The sequence below is a fragment of the Pteronotus mesoamericanus genome, unplaced genomic scaffold (assembly GCF_021234165.1).
Source record: "Pteronotus mesoamericanus isolate MK-2021 breed Mesoamerican mustached bat unplaced genomic scaffold, CSHL_Meso_final contig_25, whole genome shotgun sequence".
Taxonomy (NCBI): domain Eukaryota; kingdom Metazoa; phylum Chordata; class Mammalia; order Chiroptera; family Mormoopidae; genus Pteronotus; species Pteronotus mesoamericanus.
The window spans coordinates 23,333,296-23,358,754 of record NW_026555105.1 but is presented as its reverse complement, the minus strand read 5'-3'; the positions used below and the strand labels follow the sequence as shown (position 1 = coordinate 23,358,754).

At 37.6% G+C, this 25,459-nt stretch overlaps 1 protein-coding gene across 3 annotated transcripts in view; it reads right to left on the bottom strand.

Moving 5' to 3' along the window:
* Positions 1 to 25,459, bottom strand: part of ATRN (attractin) — a 147,125-nt gene that overhangs the window by 99,561 nt on the left and 22,105 nt on the right. For all 3 annotated transcript variants that reach the window (XM_054573975.1, XM_054573976.1, XM_054573977.1), the window contains exons 2-6: positions 19,804 to 19,887; positions 15,526 to 15,639; positions 10,150 to 10,278; positions 6,090 to 6,295; positions 4,898 to 5,066 (exon numbers count right to left, since the gene is read on the bottom strand). In XM_054573975.1, the coding sequence (XP_054429950.1) occupies positions 4,898 to 5,066; positions 6,090 to 6,295; positions 10,150 to 10,278; positions 15,526 to 15,639; positions 19,804 to 19,887 (702 nt within the window). The remainder of the gene's footprint in view (positions 1 to 4,897; positions 5,067 to 6,089; positions 6,296 to 10,149; positions 10,279 to 15,525; positions 15,640 to 19,803; positions 19,888 to 25,459) is intronic.

Below are 25,459 nucleotides of genomic sequence, written 5' to 3'. Positions count from 1 at the left end.
TCCTGCTGCTTTGGGGTGAAATGCTCTTAAGAAATCAATTAAATCCATCTGATCTAGTGTGTCATTTAAGGCCACCATTTCCTTGCTGACTTTCTGTCTTGAAGAAAGATCTATCCTTTGACATCAATGAGATGTTAAAATTCCCTGCTATGACTCTTCCGTCAAACCCCAGTTCTCGAACATGTCCCATCTTGAACAATCTGGTTCTTGGCTAAGTTGCTTATGGAAAAAATGTCTCATCAGTTGAACAAAACTTCAGTTCTCCACCTGACATCCCATTCATGCTGATACCTGTATGACCAACCATGCACCTCTCAGGCAACAAAGAAAGGCGATTTGGTTTTCGAAAAATTGCTTCATGAACAGTCTTTCCGAAAGAATTAAGTTCAAGGTTCCACCATATTACTGTCAATCTCTCCCTTTATGTCGATCAAGATTTGCTTTGCATATTTAGGTGCTCCTATGTTAAGTGCATAAATGTTCACCAGAGTTATATCCTCTTGTTTGATTGTTCCTTTTATCGTTATGTAGTGTCCTTCTTTGTTTCTTACTATAGCCTTTGTTTCAAAGTCTATTTTGTCAGATAGAAGTATTACTACTCCAGCTTTTTAAAATTTCCACTTGAACGAAATATCTTTTTCCATCCCTGTGTGTATCTTTCGTTCTGAGGTGGGTCTCTTGTTGACTGCATATATATATTGGTCTTGCTTTCTTATTCATTTAGCTATTCTATGTCTTTTGATTGGAGTATTTAAGCCATTTACATTAAAGGAATTATTGACAGGTACATATTAATGATATTTTATTCTTTTAACTTTCTTTCTCCCCCCCCCCCCCATTTCTTAAAGCAGGTCCTTTAACATTTCTTGTAATGCTAACTTGATGATAATGAAGTCCTTTAGTTTTTTCTGGTCTGGGAAGATCTTTATTTCTTCTTCGATTTTAAATGGTAGCCTTGTTGGGCAAAAATAATCTTGGTTGTAGGTCCTTGCCTTCCATCACTTTGAGTATTTCATGACAATCCCTTCTGGCCTGAAATGTTTCTGCTGAGATCAGCTGACAATCTCCTGAGAGCTCCCTTGCAGGTAATTATCTGCTTTTCTCTTGCTGCTTTTAAGATTCTCTTTGTCTATAACGTTTAGCATTTCAATTATGATGTGTCTTGGTGTGGACTCTTTCGGTTCATCTTGTTTGGGATTCTCTGTGCTTCATGGACGGGTTTTTTTTTTCCCCCTTCATCATGTTAGGCAAGTTTTCGTTCATTATTTCTTCAAATAGGTTCTCAATTCCTTGTTTTCTGTTCTCCTTCTGGTACCCCTATGATGCAGATATCGTTATACTTCACGTTGTCCCAAAAGCCCCTTAAACTATCCTCATTCTTTTTAATTCTCTTTTCCTTTCAATGCTCTGATTAGGTGTCTTCTCTATCTTGTCTTCCAAATCACTGATTCGATCCTCTCCTTCATCCAGCTTACTTTTAATTCCTTCCAGTGTATTCTTGATATTGGATATGGTATTCTTCATATCCGACTGGTTCTTTTTCATGGTTTCTATGTCCTTTTTCAGGCTGTTGTAGCTCTCACTAAGTTCCTTCAGCATCCTATAACTATTGCTTTGAATTCTGTATCTGATAGATTGCTTGCCTCCATTTCATTTGCTCTTTTTCTGGAGATTCCTCCTGTTCTTTCATTTGGGTCCTGTTTCTTTGTCTCCTCATTTTGGCTGTCTTTTTGTATTTGTCTCTCTGTGTTAGATAGATCTGCTATGACTCCCAGTCTTCATGGGGTTGCCTTATATAGTTGTCCTGTGGGACCCAGCAGTGCAATCTCCTTGAACTCTTGAGCTGGGTGCTCTAGGAATGTCCCTTGTGTGAGTTATACGGGCTCTTCTATTGTAATTGAGGCTTGATTGCTGTTGGCCTGTTCATGCATGGAATCAACCCTCAGTCTGGCTACAAGGTTCAACCCTGACCACAGCATGCCAGCTGCTGTAAAGGTGCTGACAAAAAAGAAAAGCAGTCTTGATATAGCTTCTTCTCCACTTCCTTGGTTATAAGAGTCCTCTTCAGCTTGTCTTTAGTTAGTTTTTCAGGGTGACTGTCCCCAATTTAGTCGTATTTCCAGTTTGGTCCTGGCAAAGGTGTGTTCAAGATCTAACTACTCCACTGCAATTTTGAAAAATCCTAAGTTTTTTGTTTTTGTTTTTAATAGTTCACAGGTCTCCAAGGTTTTTTTTTTTTTGTTTGTTTTTTTTAAATATTCTATTTTCTCTCTGTTGTTCAGACTGAGGAATCCTTATTGTTCTATCTTCAAGTTCACTGATTCTTTCTTCTTTCCATTCTGCTGTTGAACCTATTCACTGAGATTTTTGTTTTGGTTATTTTTCAATTCTAAAATTTACCTTTTATTTTTCTTTATATCTTCTGTTTCTTTAGTGAGACTTTCTATTTTTCCTTTGTTTCAAGTGTTCTACAATCACTCATTAAAGCATAATTCTAGTAACTGTGTCATCTTGGCGTCAGTGTCTCTTGATTGCCTTTTCTCATTCAAGTTCAGATTTTTCTGGCTGTTAACATGACAAATGATTTTCAATTGAAATCTGAATATTCTGCATATCATGATATGAGATGCTAAATCTTATTTAAATCTTAGAGAAGGCCTCCTTTGACACTACTCCAGTGGGAAGGGGGAAGGCTGATTCACTACTGGCCTTATTGCAAGATGACAGTAGAAACCCAGGCTCCCTACAAGGTCTCCACTGATACCACAGAGGTGGGAGGCCTCATTACCACCTGGTAAAGAACCAGCTCCCAGTGCCTTAATTGGCCTTCTCTAACACTACCCTGCCAGGGTGATTAGAGCACCTGATTAGGTCTTGGCAAGGGTGGAAATTTAGACTCTATACTCAGACTTTGCTGTCAGGGGTTGGGGTGGAGCCACAGTTCTGTGGTGTTTAGTTAGATTAGAGGGGTTACTGCCTAAAAGTTTTCTGCCTTGCTAAGCTGTCCCCTTCCTTGTCCTTGGGCTAGCAAAAACAGGTTTTTTTCTGGGGCTTTTTCACCATGTGCTTACTGGCATTTCCATATTGCTAATTTTTTTAACATCAAATCTTGGATATAGGAGGCAAAAAGAAAATCCTTGGAGCCTACTAGCATGTCATTCCTTGGGTACAGAGGCTCCTAGCCACACTGCCTGATTCTACTTTCAGTTTTCTCACATTTATTGTATAGATATTTTCAGCATTCTTAACTGTACTTACCACAAAGAACAGGGAAAAGAGACCTTAACTTCTTTATGAGTTTTTATAATTCCTTTTTCTATTTCTAAAGGAGTATCTGTTGTGTTCATTTACTCTGTATTCTTTCTAGGTTTGTCTTCAATTCTGAAATCATTTTAAAATTCTTTCCTAATGTCTATCATCTCATTTATGAATTTTTCTTGTTCTGATTATATTACTCTTTGATATCTTTTGCCATTTTCTTACTGTATTTTAGTTTGTTTTAGAATATTAAGTTGTAACTTTCATCAGTGAGCATATTTTTCTACTGTCTTTCAGGTATGAAAGAGTGTATTCTACTCCTAATTCTCTTTCTCATAATAACTTTCTATGAGATTTGACTGTGATATTTTTCTGTTGATTAATTTTAAGTAAAATTACTTTTTCCTGAATTTTTACAATAAGGGCTTCATTTGGGATAGTTTTCTAATTTCTCAGCTCTCTAGCTCACCCTTCTGTTATAGCATAGTGTTCTAATAGATGCAGTTTACTTGTCCAGATCTCATCGCTCTGTTTCCTTCCCTGTTATCTGATACTTTGTCTCTGTTGCCCTTATCCTGTTCAATTTGAATTCTCTTACCAGCAGTTTCTTCTCAGTGTGGAACTTTCTCCTGTAAAGAGACTTTAGCTGGTTCATTTTGAGAGTTAATAAGGCATAAATTGCTCCAGCCCCTTCAGATCCTACCACAGATCCCTTGAAATTACTCCACTGCTAGCATATGCAAAAATCTTCCAATTCCAGCAGCTATTTTCAAAGAGCTGGCTGAGCTTCCAAGTAAGTCTCTTCCAGGTGCACTGAATCCTGTCAGTGGACTCATTGCTTCCCTTTGCTTACTCCTGCACAGATGCTGATACCACACAGGTCTTACAGCTGTGATTGGTTTAGCCCTACCCATCTTTGTAGACATCTCCAACCAAGCTTTGTTGTTTGTGACCCATGTGTTTTTGTGTTTCCTAGTTGTTCTATGTGATTCAATGTCTATATTTGGGGGTCGGGGGGAGAGGCGGGATTTGGAAACTATGCCACCACTGCCGCATTTCCAGAATCCCTTAAAGACATATGATAGTTTTTGACAACCTTTAATAGAAAATGCCTAGAAACCACTGTCAGCACAAAATCAGCATAAGTATTGATAAATGTGTCCCAAAAGTCAATCTCCATAGCTAATTCCACTATGACAACATGTATTCTCCTTTCAAGATGAGTGGCAAGAGACCAGAAAATTGACCTTGAACTCTGGGAAGTATAAAACAATGACATAATTTCTACTAGTAAACTATAAATTTAAACATTTGATCTACAGATATGTTAATTAAATGAAGAGATAAAGTAATCCCCTATTTATATAGACCCTACTATATGTACTTAAGCAAAACAATGAGAGACAGTATCTGAAAAAGATGAACTATTGTTTATTACAATGAATTCTTTATAGTTCCCAATTTCAAAAACTAAGGATATATCAAAAAAAAAAGTCTGGGATACTACCAAAATATTAACAGAGATTTTCCACTGGCTAATGGAATTACTGATGATTTCTTTTCTTTTTGCTTATCTCTACTTTATACATTTCCAAAATGGAAAGCTAAGCCTCTTTAAAAAGTGTTTAAAACAACTTACGCAAGAACCATGCTGTAATCTGAGTGGTTGAACATATATCCTCCAACAACCCACATTATATTTCCATTGACCACAGCTTTGTGAGAGGCTCTGGGGAGCTTTGGGTTAGAATATTCCTCTTGAGTCCAAAATGACTGATTAGCTGGTACAGGAATTGAACATCCAGGACCTAATAAAATGTAATAAATTAGATTCACAAAATGCAGTTTTAATATTATTTCATTTCAAGTTTTAATCTTTTAAATGTAACAATTATCTAAAGAATAGTCTTTCCCTTTAGCATCTAGATATCAGACAAATCCCTTTAATTTGTGCTTTTAATTTCCTCAAACCTAGAGACCGACAGTAATCTCTCATAAAATTCAAAATCGCATACTTTTTAATGATGACCCAACCATATCCAGGTAAGGATTTTTTAGTATTCAAATGCTTGCTTTAACAGTCCTCAGAGGAAAGAGAGCAAAGGGATTATTAATTCAAATGAAAAAACCTTTAGGGCTAAAATGTAAAGACTAGTCTCAGGAGTAATAATACAATCTACCCATTTCCTGGAAAAGCAAGAAACTCCACTCTTGGGAGATCTGGCTTCTGCTGCAACATTTGCACAGTGGTACGTACTCGAATAGTTCAATTATTTACCTCCTTGATTTCAGCCAACTAAACAAATAGAGCATTTAAACAAGCACATTTCCTTCCACAATAAAAGCAGTCTGAGGAAAAGATAAATGTATAAAGGAAATCATTAAATCAGTATCACTGTTATCACCCATTCCTTTAAGAATTTGCTAAAGCTTCTGTAATAATTTTTATCTACAGATAGCTCCACCAGCTGACTACTTTAGAATTTTACTCTATATTGAAAGTTTCCGAGGAGACACTATTATTGTCAGTTTTTGTCCCACTTCCTAGCTTGGTTCTCTGCTATGTCTTCTTATGGCTAAGACTAAGTTTTCCAACCTCCATGAATGAATTGAAAAGAATGACAAACCCCTCTTCAATTCTAAAGAGACCACGACCACACATCTATGAAATTCAAAGATCTGTAAGAAGCTCAATAAAGAGACGTGAACATCTAAACACTATCTGATATGTGAATAACATAAAAGATATGATTGCTAGAAATAAAGTCAATTACAAGTTATTAAACTAGGAATATACTGTAAATTAAAAGAAGGATGAAAGCAGCTCTTACCTTGCCACTCTGAGAAACAGGAACATCCTCTGGCATCACTGGAATTGCAGATGCCTCGATGAGGAAAACCACAGTCATTTACACAGTGAGGAATTTCACATGCTTCGCCTTTCCAGTTTTCAGAACATTCACAGTGAACAGTGTTGCTGCTATTACTGATCTTACATTCTCCTTGGCCTGAGCAATTATTCGGACACATGTCAAAACTGTAAAAACAGTGGGAGAAAATTAAATCAAAACGAAGCAACACTTGAAATAATTCAGCAGAACTTCCTCATATGGGAGGTTTAAGAATGTCAGCCTCTCTATTCACAAGCCTAACTGCAGAACTTACCATTCAGCCTAAATAGGGTAACCCAACAACTGCATAGTTAGGGCAAGTAATGAAATTAAATTGCACTTGTTGAGTTCTCTTAAAAAAAACACAAATTTAAAAAATTACAAAGAGAGAAGAGATTCTTGCAAAATGTCCAGGCTTAGCTTCTCATGTGTGGCAAGACTATCCTATTCTTGGTAGCCCACAAATGATGAGCACTACGAAACTGCCAAATGCATGCTTCCAAGTTCGGAGAGGAAAAGGATGAAACAAACAGCCAAAAATATACTAATATCCTCATGGTATGTATATCCTTCTGGATAGTCTCTGAAAATTTATAGAATTTGTTAAAGATTATTGCCCAGATTGGTGTATTTAAAATTCCTTAGTAAATGTATCTATCTACTCACTTCAGATGGAAGGCCAGTTCAGTGACTTAATACAGGAGTTTAACTATACTGTATCTCATAATAACATGACTTAAGATAATTGTATTCACAGCACTTTGAAAAGACATACATCAGTTTTCAAAAAGGGGGAGGAAAACTGAACTACCAAGGTACTTTAAGAATGTAGATTTCTTCTAAGGCCTGTAAAGAAAACTGAAAAGAAATTTTGTAGCAAAACATGTCAAAATATCAGGAAACAGTTACAAAAACAAGCTAATTAATGTTCATGCCTACACACAAGTATCAGTTTATGATCTACTTATCATAAAATTTTATAAATATTTGTATACAATATTTTTATAATCTATATTATATGATCATTGAATTTGCCTACTTTTCAAGTCCCAGTAAGCAGAAAAAAGTATTTGGTAAAAAAGTTGAATGCTATTCCTGGAGGCCTCTAGAAAGTAGTGCCTAATACTTACACATAAGTAAAGCTTCAATAAAGGTCAATTTCATCTTTATTTAAAAAAAGGCCTTGTAAGGCAAAAACTTATCAAAGTCAAGTCTAAATTTCAGGTTGGACTTGTTATGTCAGAATAGCCACAACAATCACACTTCATTTTTATAAAAGGCCTAAAAGAAAACTGTGACAAGGCAATTCCATTATGTGCTCAAATCTATGCCTTATACCAAACATTTGTCAAATAATTTCTTACAGACACACTTATTAACCACATGGGAGAGTAGTACATAACTAACGCTTAATGTTATTGAAAAACAAAGGGGAGGAGGTAACTCATATAGCCTTTAAACTAAAGGAGGGAAAGTACCATTTTAACTTCCCCATAAACTTCAAACTCTCCACTCGAATGCTTTTAGGCATAGGTTTACTTTAAGCACCAAAATTAGTATTAAGCACTCACTCTTTACAGCAGTGAATTACATAATATCTCAAAACACAAAAATGACTTTTGTATCTCTAAAACGTAAAAATGGCCAGTAATGTCTGTTTGTATAACTGTCTAAACTGAAATAATAAGGAAATTAGTCTAACTTTATATTTAAAATGTGACTCAGAATGAGAAATAAGGTACAGTGCCAATTTGGGTGAAAATAAAATATAACTATTTTTTTCTTTTAAAAGAAAATTAAAAAACACATGAGAAACTGGGGGGGGGGGTCATGCCTCAAGGGCCCTCCAGCTGAGGTTAGCCCCAAGCTAAGGTTCAGTGCAACCTGAGGATACCAGGAAAATAAATGACAGTATTTTATGTATGTGCTTCTGGACATTTTTCTGGGATAAAAATCATCATTTTGTTTGGCTTTTCATAGGGTCTGGGACCCCTAAAATAGTTTAGGATTCCTTTTTAAAGAATAGAATAGAGAGTTGGAACAAAAAGCTAATAAAATTGACAATAACCTCATCATTCCTTCATTTAACAAATACTAATTGTGGTCTCTAGGAGAGATCAAGGCTTCTCCCTACACCAGTCAGGGTAAGAAAAGCATGCATTCCTGAAGAAGATACTGGCAATAGAGCAACAAGAGCTCTCAAGTGATGATGGGCAAAGGGCTTCCAATGTCAAGTGGTGTTTGAATTGCCTTCTCTCCTGAGGTGCTCACTCCCTTGAGTTTCTCTTCTCTCCCAAGGCTACTACTGAGCGGGGCCATTTAACGATGAAGCCTGTGTCCTCTAGCCCCTGACCTAGGAACCTTCCCAGAATGGGGCCTAAATGAATAACTAGTGCAATGTTACTCAGAATGAGGACCATAGAGAGACAGCAGCAGGAGCAGCTAGGAACAATTCAGAAATACAGATTCTCAGGCCACAGCTCTGCTGAACTACAATCCCTGGGTAGATCCCAGGAATGTGCCCTACTAAGCGCTCCAGAAGATCCCTGTGCATGTGAAATTTGAGAAGCCCTACCCTAAACCCACATTTCTCCTTCATCCTCTCCCCTTCAGAGAAGAAATTCAGTGTCCCATTCTTAATGCCAGGACTTTCTAAGCTTCCATCCCTACCAGGACCCTGACTCCAACCTCCCCAGCTAGGGTGACCTAGGACCTCCTCTGCTTACTCAACCTCACAGCTGTCAGCTTCCTCCTTCATGAGACTTTCTTCTCTGGGCTTCTGTGACAACAAAGCCCACTGGCATTCCTCTGCCCTTAACTGCCGCCACTATTCCTCTCTTCACTGTGCACATGCCCCACAGGCCAGTCAGTCACTGTCCACATCTCAGTGATTCCCAGATGACATCCCAGCCCTACCAGCAATTCTAAGGCCTAGATCCAAATACCAATGTTTTGCTTACACACCTCATATGTACCCAACCAAACTCTTCAGCCTCTCCCTTCAACCCAGCCTTTATGCCTGCCTGTGCCACTAAAAATCACCTTGCTGGTACTGTGATAAGCTGCCCATGCTGCCAAATCACAAACACTGGGCGCCTGAAAGACTGAATCACCATGCTAATCAAGATAGAGGTGGCTTTAAATCAGTCTGAATAAATACTGAGATTATGAGAAATGGGGCAGAAAAAGAACCCAACATAAAGGTTACATGTGGAAGTCACTGCCCATGCCAGGAGCTGGCAAACTTATTTTGTAAAAGGCCAAATAGTACTTGAGGGTCACAGAAGCTCTTTATCACACACTATTTGTTTGCTTATGGTATTTTATGAATTTAACTACTTATGAAAAGAAACTTTTTTTGGGGGGGGCCGTTGAAGTGATAGTGAGTTTATTAGTGAAGCAGTGAGACACAGACTGGGCTACTCCACAGACAGAGCAGCCCCACCTTTAGTGAAATCTTCTTCCTTTATTGAGGTTCATTTAACTGGGGATGGGGGATAGTATTTCTTAAGGGGAAAAAAAACAAAAGACAGAAGTTAGCCTCTCTCCTATCACAACAAATCCCAAAAGTTGCTGAACTTTGTAACCTTGATTAAGTTGTCATCAATGTTTCAACCACTGAGTACACGAAAATTATTACTATTTGTTAAATCGTACTTAGCAAAAATCCCCAATGTTTTGATTCATTTTACCAAGAAAATGTCCCTCTCTTCCAGGAGAAGATCAACAGCAGCAAGACCTGGGTTGAAACTGTGGTCCCAGCACTTAGACAATTTCCTTTACTGTTTCCCACTAGTTTCCTCAATTATAAAATGAGTAGAAAAACAGTGCTCATATTTCAGAGTTTTTAAAAAAACTTTAAATGAAAAATACATTCAAATTGCTTAGCATAATGTCTGGCATACCGTAAGCCCTCAATGTATGTTAGTGACTATTATTGTTAAAACAAAGTATACAGTCTTTTGAATAAAATCACAGATATTAGACGTAAATATCTTACTTGTAACTGATATTAAATCCAGTCAAATTATAAGCAGCATCACTAAAAAAATGCAGCAGGGCATAACCTGATGTGGCAACAACCTCAGGGACAGTCTCGTTGCTGTCTCTTTCGGGAACGATGAGGCCGCTGAAAGGAAAACACATTTCTTACAAAGGGAAACACAATCGCAGACATATCACGTGGTGGCAAACACAAATTCAGAGCTGGAATTCATCCTTATAATTTAAAAAAACCACATCCAAGAAGAGGGGCAACTTCCTGTGAGAAATGCATGGTGCTACCCTATCAATTCTGGATCCACTGAGGAACACATCAGATTCTTTTGCTAGGCTCTCCTTTATTCTGGGTTATATTTCTATTAAGATTTGAAATCAATAGCCCTACTCTTTTTTTTAATAAAAATGTTTATAATGCTTCTTTGAAACACTGAGTAAACCTTCTTTGTCAAATATATATTAGCAAAGACATGAAAAATAAAAACACAAGTAAGTAGGCTTGGTAAACACACACCCATAATTCCAACACTATTAGCATTCCAATATGTTTTCTTGGCCTAATTGATACCAGATTACAGTTTATATTCCATTTTACCAGTAATACACCATAAGCATTTCCCATGTCACTAAAAAGTCCCTTCAGAACTTCCATTATCTCACTCAGACTCTAGAATACAAAAACATTTGTTGGGCGCCTGAAGAGGGAAAGAATTAAGTCAAGGGGTCTAAATGATGGCTTTAAGGGACCCCAGGCTCACTGGTCCCTTTGCTTTCCCAGAGCACACACCAGGTAAACTCCCACCTCAGGCCTACAACAATCTTAAATGCTCATTCACTGTGATGTAGCAATTCTATTTATTTGTTAAAAAAAAAAACAAAAAAAAACCCACTTGCTCGTGTGCACAAAGACAAATATACAAGAATCCTTACTACTGTGCTATTTGGAAAGGCAATAGGTTCAAAACCACCTATCTATATATGTTCACCCATAGAGAGTAGGTTGAATGAATCATTACATCTCTAGGTCTGCACGACTAACAAGGAGCCTCATCAAGGGATTCTGGAAAGTGGTGGCGGGGCGGGGGGAGCTGCAAAACAATAGGCCTAGTAGATGTGTACATTTATGTGTTTATTTAAGTTCATATGAAAATGACTGGAAGAATATATAAGCAGGGTAAAAGGAGGAGAAGGGGACAAGATTTTCATTCAATGAGAATTTTTAATATGAGACAAAATGCTAGGAACCAGAGGACTCTGAAGATGCTCCAGAGGTTACGAAACAGTTAAGAATTTTCTACTATGTATTCGGCTAACAAATACTTACTAAGCACTTACTTGTGAGGCACTATTCTAGGCACCAAGAAGAACACAGTGAAGAAGTTCCTGCCCTCGTGGAGTTCACCCTACGAAAACAATAAGCCTAGATACAGCTCCTCCCCTCCTCCACCAGGTATGTATATATGCCAGGCAGAGAGAAACGCTATGAAGGGAAATAGAATAAAGTAAAAGAACAAAAGGTGCTACTTTAGACAGAGCAGGCAGGGAAGGCCTCTTGGAAGAGGCGGCATTTGATCAGTAACTAAAAGAAAGGTTTCAACTACCATCATGCTTTCATGAGTTTTATACACCTGAACCCCTTGAAATGCTGAAGGGACAAGTACTTACAAGAGCAGAGTCACCTAGAAATGGATCTGTCAAAATCAATTTTCCCATGAGAAATACTGGCACAGAAAAGGACTGGGACCTTCTGTCACATGTGGGAGACCCTGCACTCTGTTATCCTAGCACGAGCTTTAGGATCAGAGACGTGAGCTCTGATCTCTGCTCCACATGCCTGGGCATGTCACCGACATCTCTGAACCTCAGTTTCCTCAAATGTACAATGAGAGAAATCCTACCAACCTCACAGTGATGCAATGATAATCAAACTGTTAAAACATGGGAAGTGCTTAAGTAGTGCCCCACTCTAGGTGCTCTAAGTGACAGCTAATGGTATTTATTATTTATCTGTGGTGGGGACAGTTCAGTATGTAGGATGAATGACAGAATGGGTGAAGGGAGAAAGCGTGAATCACACAAGGGACAGGCGGGCCATCTGTACTAGACAACTACAATGCTGGAGAAGGGATCAGCTTCCCGACTGTCAGAGAACTCAGGCATTTGTGTCTTTTCACTTCAAAAACTTGAAATTGTGACACCTCTGGAATGTGCTGCTTTCTCCTAGTGCAAAAATAAAACAACTAGTTTATGACAAAAAAATAAACTTTTACAGGGTAAATGAACACAAACACAGCCTCAACCCTGTGTGCAAGGCAATGGAAGTGTGTGGGTGAGAAAGTGATGCTGCAGGCGTGCCATTCACCTTGGCCCTGAGCCGCCTCACACGTCCTTTTCCCTTGCCCCTAAGCAGACAGATAAATGCAGAGACAGCCTAGGTTGCAGCCAACTGTTCAACTTCAGCAGATCAAGAACTGCCTGCCTTGGGGTTCTTCATAATCTTACATTTTAAGCACAGAGTTTTTAACTGTTTAGAACCACTTTTAAAAATCACTTAACTAAAATATTTTAATTCACGGTAACCGTCCCAGACAGATGGGGGCTCTCTGAATACACCTATCGCACAACCTGAACTTACCAACTACACTATATAAGTTTATTAGTACTCCTCGGTTTGACACACCCGTCTCCTTGTAAGACTATATGCTCCCCACCCTGACCGGTGTGGCTCAGTTGGCTGGGCACCGTCCCGCAAAGCAAAAGTTCACCAGTATGATCCCCGGTCAAGGCACACGCCTGGCTTGCAGGTTCAGTCCCCAGTTGAGGCATGTAGGAGAGACAACCAATTGATATTTCTCTCCCTCTCTTCCTTGCTCTCTAAAATAAGTAAATAAAAGTCTCTGACAACCTTCTCTAACTGTGCCGTGGTCTGACCACAGTTTCGGTTGGGTGCTGGACAGGCTGGATGACTCCCACTTTCGCAAGGCTTCCTCTAACAGCTCTTCATCTCAGTCTAAACAACTACCTGGCCTAGCAACATCTGACTTTCTTTAAAACAAAAAACAAAAATCCTCTAAAAGCAATAATGTTCTTTCGAAGAATGTCCTCAGAGAGTAAAAACATCTCTGCATCTCCCTACCAATAGACCCTAGCAGAAAAACTGCTCTACAGTGGCGCTATATTTATGCATTTGTTGACGTGAATGCATCACAAAAATCACAATGTTGCAGAACTGGAAGAGACTTGCTCCAGTGATTCTAAATTTGCCTGGTAATGGAACTGTGTTTATTAAAACAAATTTTATTCAGAACTTCAATATATATGAGACAAATGTGATCAACCAGTTTGAAGTCAAATTAAACTTCATAGTTTGCAATACACCCAGGAAAAAAACACAGTATAACAGCTTCATTTTAGGTTTTAGAAGCTGAAGTCTAGAGCACTTATAGAACCTGTTCAAGTTCACACAGAAACTTAAGCAGAACTCAGATCTTCTGAATCCTGTGTGATTCTTTTCTTCTTTATTGGCTGAACAATCTGCCTCCAGGCTCTCTCCTTGCAAGGCCCACAGCACATCACCCCTGGGTTGACTCCTCTATCCAGGTCTTCCTGACTCAACAGCACCCCTCAGCTGCCATCTTGTGACTGGGCCTGTAGGCCTAAACATTGGTTTCCAAATTGTTCTCCATATCTCTGCTTTAGAGGTTTTGCATTTCAAGTAAACTTCAGTTTTAAAACATATCTTTTCTTACTACAATTTTAGAAAAATCATGCTCAAATACTATGCCATAAGTTAAATTTTAACATTTTCAATGGATTAATTAGTACTATCGTTAACCAAGTTTTTTGTAGATACCTAAAATTTTTCCCTTTATCTGTACATATACTGTGGTTTCTCCCAAAAGCTGTTACTTAGGACAACTACAGCCTTCTGCTTGCTTTATTGTTGCTGTTGATTCACATGTATGCTCATCAAATACCCAGTCCATGTGAACCACAGGACCGATCATGTACACCTGCCTGGCTGATGTTCCCACAGGGTTAATGGCAAGCTGACTCAAAGTGCCCAGGACATAGTAGGGACTCCATTAATTTGGATTAACACACTCAGTATCAAGAGAACCCCCAATAAGTACAATCATGATAACATGATCATCATGATATCGTGATACTATTGGTAGTCTGGGGGCTTATGTTAAAGTTTGGCGTGCCTCTTGCTATAATGCAAGGTATGCTTCAAATTCTGGCATAAAGATATGTATGGCTCAACACTTAGCAAAATGACATTTTAATGCTTAGCACGGCCTATCCATCCTGCTCTTTGGCCTTATAAGTAAATCTTTGAAACTGGTTCTTAGTTCAAAGATATGTTAGAGAGATGTCTAAGCCAAAGGGAGGGAAGAAATACAAGGGTACATCAGTCCCATGTCCTTTGTGTCGCCTGTGTCCTTTGGTAATTCATGTACTGTTTACTCTGTTACTTGCTCATCCACATCAGAATAGTCTCATGTGAGGAATACAAAAAATATTTGTTGAATTGATTTCTATTTACAGTCAAGGAGATAAAATATTTGAGGGAAAAATATCCAGAAAGTGAGCCACAACGGAAAAACTGGCAACTATGGCTCTCTAAGGAGATGTGTATCTCAGAAAAATATTATTTTATAAACCTATCAAGCAAATGGAAGAAAAGTAGGATGGTTCTGATTCCCCATGTGGTCAAAAAGACAATAACATAGCCACATATTGTTAATAAAAATTAAAATGTCAAAAACAATTCAGAACACGCCATATATTTGTTATTAAGCTATTTTCTTTAACTACTAATATAGAATATATTTGTTGAAAACAAAATCACAATACATAATTGGTATATTCCTCATTCTCCTCAGATAACCACTGTTCATTTTCTGTGTATTCTTCCAATAGTTTCCCTCACTCATATTAATGCATATACATAAACGCACACACCCCTCTGTATCAGAATTCAACAAATACCCCTTGAAGGCCTACGTAATGAGGAACCCAACAAGGATTAAGATGAATGTAATCCCTGATTTAATTTTTTCACAGAAATATTATTATTCAATATATTACTCACAAAACAATTTTAAAATGTAAACTTCACCACCATGAGAAGTAAATGAGTGATACAACTATCACAACCATACAGAGCAGGAAAATAAAAAGAGAGGTCAAGTACTCTGCTCAGAAACTTACCTAGTAGCTACAGGAAACCAAGTCAGGCCTCCAGAACTAGTACTCTTCTCATGAAATAATGTGTTAAGGAATAATAAAGGTGAGTCAGTAAGAATGCAATCTAGAAGATACATTTGAATTCAGAAATCATATGATTAACTACTTATATGAGTGAGCTTACCTAAAGGCAGCAATTAGTGGTGCATAAACTGAGTCCCCGTCATAAACATATAAATGGTCCCAACTACACTCTGTAGCAAAATGATTGAAACGAAGTCTCATTATTTTATTTGGCCTGAAAAAAAAAGTAATGTATAATAATCATAACTATCAAACATTTGAAAAAATATATAGGTAGAATTTTTAAAGAATTTACAGAGAGAAGATATTAATAGTAAACAGCATTATTCCTTTATTTGTCAAAGATCTACTTAGTATTTACTACGTGCAAGAGAACACTTAACATGCAATAATACACAAAATAGACATGGTCGATGCCTCTTTGGTCCTTACAGTCCATACAGTAGCAGCCATTCATTAACAGCCTCTGAACCAACCCACTAGCCCTTCCATTTCTGCACTTCCTTATTCAACTTAAGACCCCACACTACATCATTTCACAAACACACCTGACAATTCTCTAAACTGACCTGCCCCTCTGACTTTTCATAGAACTACCTGGCAAAAGTCCTGGTCTAGAGGAAGACAGTTACGTGCTTTGACTTAAACTGAATCCAAAGAAAACTAAGCCGTGCCAGAAAAAAGTCACACCACTGTGTAGGCCAGTTCCACTATTGGTCACTGCTCGCCAACTTTAAATGGCACTTCAATTCTGCCAGCAGTCCTACTACTATCTCCCTCCACGAATTACTACTTCAGATCATTCTGTCCCACCTCCCTGCTTATGCTCAGCACTCAGGCAAAAATCTCTCTAATTCCCATTCTCCAAAACGTACACCTACCTTCTCCTCCTTCCATCTCCCTCTCATCTGGAACTTCTACAGCCGTATTCAAATCTCCTTAAGTATCAGATATTTTACAAAAACCCCCATAATACATAAGGTTTAGAGCTCAACTCTCTTTTTAGCTCTTACCCTGTCCTATCCCTTTCTCCTCTAGAGTGAAACTCTACAGAAGACTGGGCCTTCTCCATTTCTTCATATCCCACTCACCCCTTCATTCTCCAACCCGGCTTCAGCTCAAACACTCCACCCATAAAGCTCTTGGGATTAGCAACACCATTTAGTTCCTGCTGAAGCCTAATTGTATGTCTCCAGCCTAGACTTTTCCTTTACCTCACACTTATTTGTCTAACTAACATCTCTAAGGAAACAACTAAATAAATACATAAACAGGTTAACTCAGATGGTGATGAGTATCTGTGAAGAAATTAAAGGAAGTATGATATGTTAGTACAAAAGGTGGTGGGGAAATACCACAGAAAGCTTTGGAGGAGATCAGAATGACAAGAGATAAGCCATGTGAAAGGCTTGGAAACAATGTTTTAGACAGAAGAAACAGCACCATTGTGTAAAGTCTGGGGAAAAAAGAAGTTATGTGACTTGATGTGTAGGAGCAGTAAGAAAATCAGCTTGTCTGAAACAGCAATTCAGGGGACCACATGCGATAAGAAGTGAGAAGCGTGTAGGGGGCAAAAGTGAAAATCAAAAGGCCACTTTCAAGGCTATTACCAGAGGCCCAGGAAAGTCAGGATGGTGGTTCTTAATTGCAGAGATGAATATGAAAAGAAGATTGTAAATGGATTTGGGGATATTCTAGAGGGAAGCTGGACAGAACTTACTGATAGGCTGAATGTGGGGATAAGAGAAAGGAGAAATTATCGGTTAGGCTGAGGAGGAACAACCATTGAGATCACATGCAGAGCAATAGTGGAGAAGATTGTCTTGGCCGGATTGGCTCAGTGGATTGAGTGCTGGCCCAGGAATCAAAGGGTTGCCGGTTCGATTCTCAGTCAGGGGCACATTCTTGGCTTGCGGGCCAAGTCCCCAGTAGGGGGCACCCCCAAGGCAACCACATATTGACGTCTCTCTCCCTCTTTTTCTCCCTCCCTTCCCTCTCGAAAAATAAATAAATAAAATCTTTAAAAAAAAAATAGTGGAGGACACCAAATGGGAATGAACTGACAGAAAAAGGTCAAGGGCAGACAATAGACCACAAGTTCTCAGAGTGATGTGCACAGGACACCAGGGCCCTGAGACCCTTTTAGGGGGCCCAACAGGTCAAAACTGTTCACAATAATTAGTACTAAGCTATCATGTGCCTTATCACTATGTTGGCATTTACTAATGGTGCAAGAGCAATAGTGCGTGTAACTGCTGGCGCCTAGTAATGTAAAGACAGTAGCACCAAATTGTACTAGTAATCACTGTTATTCTTCACTACTACTCTCGTAGAAAAGAAGAAAAAATGACAGTGTCATTTAAGGATATCTTTATTACATGGTAAAAATTATTAATTTTATTAATAGTACACATCTTTTTAATATTCTGCATGCCAAGATGGGAAGCATGCACAAAGCACTTCTGCTACCTAACAAAGTACAATAGTCTCAAGGAAAATCACTTTTGTAATTGTTTGAGTTGTGAGCTGAACTTGTTGCTTTTCTTTTAGAACACCATTTATCATTTTTACTTGAAAGAGCAGCTGATTAACTATGGTTTTTCAGACCTGGACATACGGCAGATATTTTCTTGAAAATGAACAAAGCCCGTTACTTCAAAGAAAACAACTGGCAGTATTTGTTACCAAAGATAAAATACAAACTTTCAAGAAATAATTAGAGCTTTGGGAAATTGGTATCTGCCACCCAAATACAACTTTCCAGTATTTAAAACTTTCTGATGAGATTGATGGTGATATTAACTGATGTGATTTTTTTAATTGATTTTAGAGAGAGAGGGAGGGAGTGATGGAGGGAGGGATGGGGAAGATGGGGAGGAGAGATAGACAGACAGACAGACACCGATTTTTTTGTTCCACTTATTTGTGCCTTCATTGGCTGACTCTCCTATGTGCCCTGAGTGGGAACTGAACCCATAAACTTGGAGTATTGGCATGATGCTCTAATCAACTGAGCTACCTGGCCAAGGCCCAATGGGATATTTTTAATATTATAGTAATGAACTATATCAACATTTGGAAGATTTGCATAATTCAGTGAACCAATATTTTCCAAATGTCCCACAAATCACATTACAAAAACAATGCACAGGCCAGAGATCCATTCAAAGTACAAGAAAACTAATTAATTTTAATTTAACAAATTCCAATGCTTTATTCACATTGTTTCTGATTCCACACTACAATTCACTTTTAATAAATTACCACTTGTCAAGTTTTAGTATAGTATCAAAGACCATCCACAATTATTTAAAAGGGCTATGAAAACCCGTTCCCTTTCCCTACTACATTTTAAGTAAAGCTTAATTTTCTTCACATGCTTCTACCACAGTAACTTATTGTAACAAAGTAAATGCAGAAGAAAATATGATAATCCAGCTGACTTCTATAAATCCAGAGAAGAGACTTACAAAAATGTAAAGCAATGCCCTTCTTTTCACTGACCTTTTTAAGTACAAGGTGTTTTTTTTTTTCCATTAAATATGTCATTTGTGCTAATGCACAGTGGGTTTATTATTGCTGTTTTTAAACTGAATTAAATAATATTTGTTGCTTTTGATTTTTAATATGGTAAACACACAAAAAATTATTTGGAATTCTATAAATTTAAGACTGTACTGAGGTCCTGAGACCAAAAAATTTGAGAAACACCGCTTTAAAGGTGTACAGAAGGTAAGAAAAAGAAGGCAACTGCTGGAGGGGCACAGGAGCCCAAACAAGGAGTTGTTTGGGTGGTAACAGTTATTCTGACTTTCCTCCCCACCACAAACACAGGTACTCAGAAAAAGGACACTACATTACAGTTTTCTAATGCTTTAAGTAAATCATTTAAAATACTCAACAGTTTTTTAACTACTACAATTGAAAATACACCAATTTCTGGTGTGTACAATTCATCTGCAGTCTTAAATCAACACAAAAGCTTTTTGTTAAGTAACAATGAAGATTTACAGAAAATAAATCAAATTTACTTGCAAACTAAGAAGTTACCAAATAAAAATATATTTTAAGTACTGCCCTCAAGGCGTGGCTCAGTGGATTGCAAACCAAAGGGTCGTCAGTTCGATTCTCAGTCTGGGCATATGCCTGGGCTGTGAGCCAGGTCCCTAGTAGGGGGTGCTTGAGAGGCAAACATACATTGATGTTTCTCTCCCTCTTTTCCTCTCTCTTTTCCCCTCTCTAAAAGTACATAAATAAAATCTTTTTTAAAACATATTTTAAATGCTTTTTTCTACAGACTGTTAATTTTACTTATAGGAAACGTAATGTCACACTGAGCTCTATCCTGAAAAAAATTAAAGTAGCCATTAGTACTTACTGTCCTTCAATGAGCCATGTGCACTTCGTTTTATATTTATAATTTCCAGGTCCATCTGTTATAAACCCAGAAGATCCAGTTAGTCTATAATTAAAAAACAAACAAATAAATCCATCAAAATTTTATATATTAATAATATCTTTCTTAACTCTCAATACAATCCAAGTTAGGCATAGTGAGTACATGAATGCATACTATTGATATATAACCAGAAGAAAATATTGGATAGTTATATTCAGATTACACAAATATAGATGAAACGAATACATACATTTAAGGAGACAAATATACTAAAACTAACACAAATGAACAAAAAACATCTAAATCTTTCCAGGTAAGATGGGAAAATTGTACTTTGTATATAAAAATGGACACAAGAACTTACTTATGAGTTGTTTTTTAAAAATAGGATCACACAGTAACAGTTACAGATATTTACTACAATAACACTATAGGCAGCATAACTGTGATGAGCCAAACATATCAGATGCCACGACACGTAACAGATCCATCATAGCCATTTAAGATGCTGCTTCCGAAGTGGCCATCCGTAACCATCCATGAGCAGTGTACGTCAGGACCAGTCTTCCCACACTGATGCCAAGCCTGAAGTTCAGCAACATGTTGAGGTCTTGCCATTAAGACAGGCATATCGTAGTATTTCATTAATGTTTTGACTAGTACTAGCCCTACTGTTTGAATCTTCTCATCTGTTTTATTCATTTGCATTTCCCTCTTTGTGAATTCAGATTCCATATTCTTTGCCCAGTATGGGACCAAACTGCCTTTTCTAATTAATATTTAGAAGCTCTTTTTATATTAAGGAGCTCCAATTTGTATGTTAAATGTACTATAAGGTTATTTTCTCAGTGTACTTTTTTCTTTATACTTTGTGTCTGGTATATTTTGTTATATAGAAATTTTTATTATTTAAGAAGGATGCTATTTCCTTCCTTAATGCTGTTTCCAGGTCATTTTTCCTCCCTCTTCTATCAACAATATCAGCCTTTCTGAAACAGATGCTTTTCTGGATCAGCCTCCCTCACTTTTTTAAACATCTCCTGAAATCTCAGTTACTCCTCCTCATCCACTGAAGACATTAGCAACAAGTTCACTGCCTTCCACTTAACTACATCAACATCCAAGATGTTCCATCCAAAACTCAGACTCTCTACTTCTTAAACTCATCATTAACGATACTTCCTCTACCCCATCTTTGTTACTCATGCCCCTAGGTTTTGTCATTAGCAGTAAAAGCACTACCACCAAAATCTTCCTTTTAGGTGTCCTATACTCCTATACTGACTGCCATCTCTTACCTCTGCAGTTCATTTAGGCTTCTTCCTCCTTCCCAGTGAGTCAACAGCCCCATGAGGACCTCCAACCCACTAAACTAACACTTCCCCATGTTCATCCCCCAATACCCACACATTCACTCTCCCACTTCCCTAGTTAAGAAAGTTCCATGGTCTATCACAATTAACATGCCCTGAAAATCCCTTGATTTCTTTGCCCTTCTCTCTCTCTACTATACTTAACTGATACAAAAGTCTGTGTCTTACTCCCCAACATCTCTTCCACCTCCAAAATGTTAGTCTGCGAGACAGTAACGGTTTCCTGTGTTCTCTGCCAATAATTTATTAGAAACATGTATCAGTTAAGATTAGGTTCTAATGCAACTGACAGAAAAACCTAAACAGTAATGGCTTAACTGAGATATAAAGTCCAAAGATAAGCAATCCAGTGCATTTCCATAATCATCAGGGACCTAATATTCTTCTACCTTGTTGCTCTGTCATCCTCAACAGGTTGCTTCCACCTCATAATCCAAGATGGCTGCGCAAACTCCAGCTGTTATTCCCACATTCTACCCAGCAGGAAGGAGGCAAAGAAAAACAAGCATATATCCTCTCAAGTCAAACTCGACAATTCAACTTAACCATTAGTCAAAAGTTAGACAAATCTAAATACAGAGGCTGAGAAATATAGCCATTACCCTCAGATGCCATGTATCCAAAGAAAACCAGGACTTTCTTTACTAGAGAAGTGGAGAAAGACTATGAACGGTCATTATCAGTCTTTGTTACAACATGTAATCTAACACTTAAATGTGAGAGGAAGTTGATTAAGGACTTCTAGGAAGTATTTTCTGATTCTTAGGGACAGCGTGGTAGAGAGATGTGCCACCCAGATCTCCTCTTCAAGGAAGGACTTGCTCCAGCTGCTGCAGGGAGTGTGGTCACCAGATAGCCTCCAGCTACCAGTTTCTTCAGGAGCTTCCTTCTCAAGGCAGCCCATACCAGAGTGGGTACAGAGGCTGGGGCAATTCAACCCAACAAGAACAACTCTGACAAGCAATCCCTGCTCCAGAGCGCCCCTTGATCAGGCCTGCATTAAAGCTCTTCTTTTGCCCAGTTCTCCTTCCAAACCCTTCCTCTCAGTTGTTATAACCAACTTGTACCCCAAACTCCATCTCAGCAAATGCTTCCAAGAAACCCTACCTACTACAGACATTCAGGTGGAACATTCTTCTTCCTCTGGACTTTGCTTCAGTTGGATTTTTCAGCTGGAAGTACTACAGCCTGAACACAAAGCCAAGATCAAGGACAACAAATCAAAGGAAGGCAAAGGTCCCTGAAGAGTAAAATGAACCAACCAAAGAGACCACCCAGTTTTATGGGTAATTAAATTTCCCACTGGTTACTGTTAGAGAAAGAGAGCAAGAACAAACATAGGCACACTCTTCCTTAATTCTTAGTTTTAGGCTCTCATACCTCAAAAAGTTTATGGCTTCTGATTATGCCTGTTTTGCTCCTAAAAGTTTCTATGGGCTTCATATGGACATGTTTAGGTATTTGCAAATATGCATCACTTTTAGAAAAGAAATGGGTTATTTTTATTTCAAATGTTTACTTAGTATCATTAAACATGCACATTTACATAATTTTACAAGTAATGGATAGATAATCACAGGCCCCTTTTTTTTTTTTTTTTTTGTCAACTAAAGAATATTCTTCTCAGGTACACCCACCTACCCCTGGCCAAGATAAACATTTAACCACTAGCATGCATTCTTAACTATTTTTCTTCACACTCATGAGACCATGAATTCATCTTCTTTTTATGGAGCATAATACTCCAACCTATAAGGTATCTTTTTTGTTTCTGCCTCTCTCCCACTAACATTCATTTTGTTTTCAGCTGGTTGGCATTCTGCACACTGCTGCAATAAATACCCCTATACATGTGGCCTTATTTGTGCTTTTATTTCTAAGAATAGAATCTTAGGAGGAAGTTGACTGGGCCAAAATGAGTATGAATTTTAATTGTTAACCAGGCTGCCAAATTTATTTTCCCAAAGGCCGTAACAATTCAGATTTGCACCTGCAATATGTGTAAATATTCTATTTTCCACATCCCTTTGTATTAGGTGGTGTTTCTATTAAATTTTACCAGTGCTCAATTTGAAATCCCCTGTGTTCTAGAATGACCAGTAAGTGGTTACTGGACATTCAGAAAGGTTTGAAAGGAGAAGGCCAGGAATATCAACCTAAAATTTCAGGTCAAGTTTTATAGTATTTTTAGAGATATTATTTGTTTTATATGTTTCACTACTTCTTATTCTTCTGTTTCTCTCTTTTCGCCTTCCTCTGGGGTCACCTGAACATTTTTTAAGATTCTATCTTAACTTATTCCTATTGTTTTTATTTTTGTATAGTTTCCTTGATGGTTACACTAGGTATTAGAGTACACATATGTGACTTATATTTACTGGTAATAACATGTTACCACCTTGAGCAGAGTGTGCAAACCTCACTTCTATTTAGGTGCTTTATCTTCCCTATTATAAATATCATTTTTAGTATCAGATGGTTTTATATTTTTTGATTCAATAATCATATTTGATTGCTAAATCTCAGGATGAAAAAGATTCTATTATTGTATCCATATTTCTGCTCTCTCCATAATTCTTTCTTTTCTGGTGCTCTAAGATGCATTTCTTTTTCATTTATCTGTTCAAAGAACTTCTGTTAGTCATTCTTAAAGGGTAGGTCAGCTAGGAACAAATTCTTTTAGTTTTCAATCACTTGGGAATGTTTTTATTCCCTTTTAATTCCTGAGGGACAGTTTTGCTAGAAACAGAATTCCTTTTATTTTAGCATTTGAAAAATACTGTGCCACTTTCTCTGATAGCATGGTTTCAAATAAGACATCTGTTGTTTGAACTGGAGTTCCCTATAGGTAAAATAACTCTTTCTTTGCCTTTAGTTTATTCGCCATTTTTTCCCACTGATCTATTTGTTTATTCTTTCACCAATACCACATTATCATGATTACTGTAGCTGTCTAGTTAAGTCTTGATGTCGGATAGTGTCAGTCTTCAATACTATGTTGGCTATGCCGCGTTTTACGTCTTCCTGTAGCCTTTGGAATCAGTTTGTCAATATCCACAAAACAACTTGTGGAATTATGATTGGGATTGTGTTTAATTTATAGATCAAATTGGGATATCTTGACAATAATGAGTTTTCCTATCCATGAACAGGAAATATCTCTCCATTTAGTTCTTTTCATTTTGTTCATCAGTTTTGTAGTTTTCCTCATATAGATTTTGTACATATTTTGTCAGATCTATACCTAAGTATTTCATTTTGGGGGCTGCTAACATAAATGGTAAATTGTGTTTCTAATTTCAAATTCCACTTGTTCATTGCTTGTATACAGGAAAGCAACTGACTTCTAAATATTGACCTTGTTGTATCTGTGCCTTTTGACTTCAGTCTGTAGTTTGCCAAATTTGGTAAATTTTCAGACATGATTTCTTTCAAATACTCTTTCAATCCCATTCAATTTCTCCTTTCCCTCTGGGACTCCAAGTAAATGAATGTTCTGTTCCTTGGGTCTTTATTTTTTTCTATTCTGTTTTCTCCCTGTTGTTTACACTGGGTAAATTCTATTGTTCTGTTCCCAAGTTTACTGATTCTATCCTCTGTTATTATCACTCTACTATTAAACTCCTTTAGTGAGTTTGTTACTGTGTTTTTCAATTTTAAAATTTACATTTGGTTCTAATTTCATTACTAATATGGTTCTAAATAATTTTATTTGGTTCTCTGTTGAGATTTTGCATTTTTATTTAAGATAATTTTTAATTGATCATGAAGCATTTTTGTGATAACGGCTTTAAAATTCTTGTCAGAAAATTCCAACATCTGATTCATCTCGCGTTGGTGTCTGTTGATTGTTTTTTTCCTGATTCAAATTGCAGTTTCCTTTGTTATGGGTGTGACAAGTGATTTTCTACGTCTTGAACATTTTTCTATGTTAGAAGTCACTAACATAGAGTCTTGTTTTAGTTTTTAGGGTTTTTTTTTAAATTTTAACAGGGAGTCACCTGTTTAGTTTTAGCAGGTGGATCTTGGCCTACTTTTCTGGTCTATTATTCTAATGGCAGATTAATTTTCACAGTCTTTGTGGTATTATTTGGCCTTCTTTGTTTATCTGGGTGTCACTGGGCTCCCACTGGTCCCTACTGGTGCTGCTTAATGGAGTGAAACAAGTTTCCCCAAGCCAGGCTATCTCTCGGTGGGAAAGGGGTGTGATAGCCCTAGGCTGAACCCCACCCTGGCTCCCACAGTGTCTCAGGGTGTGAAAG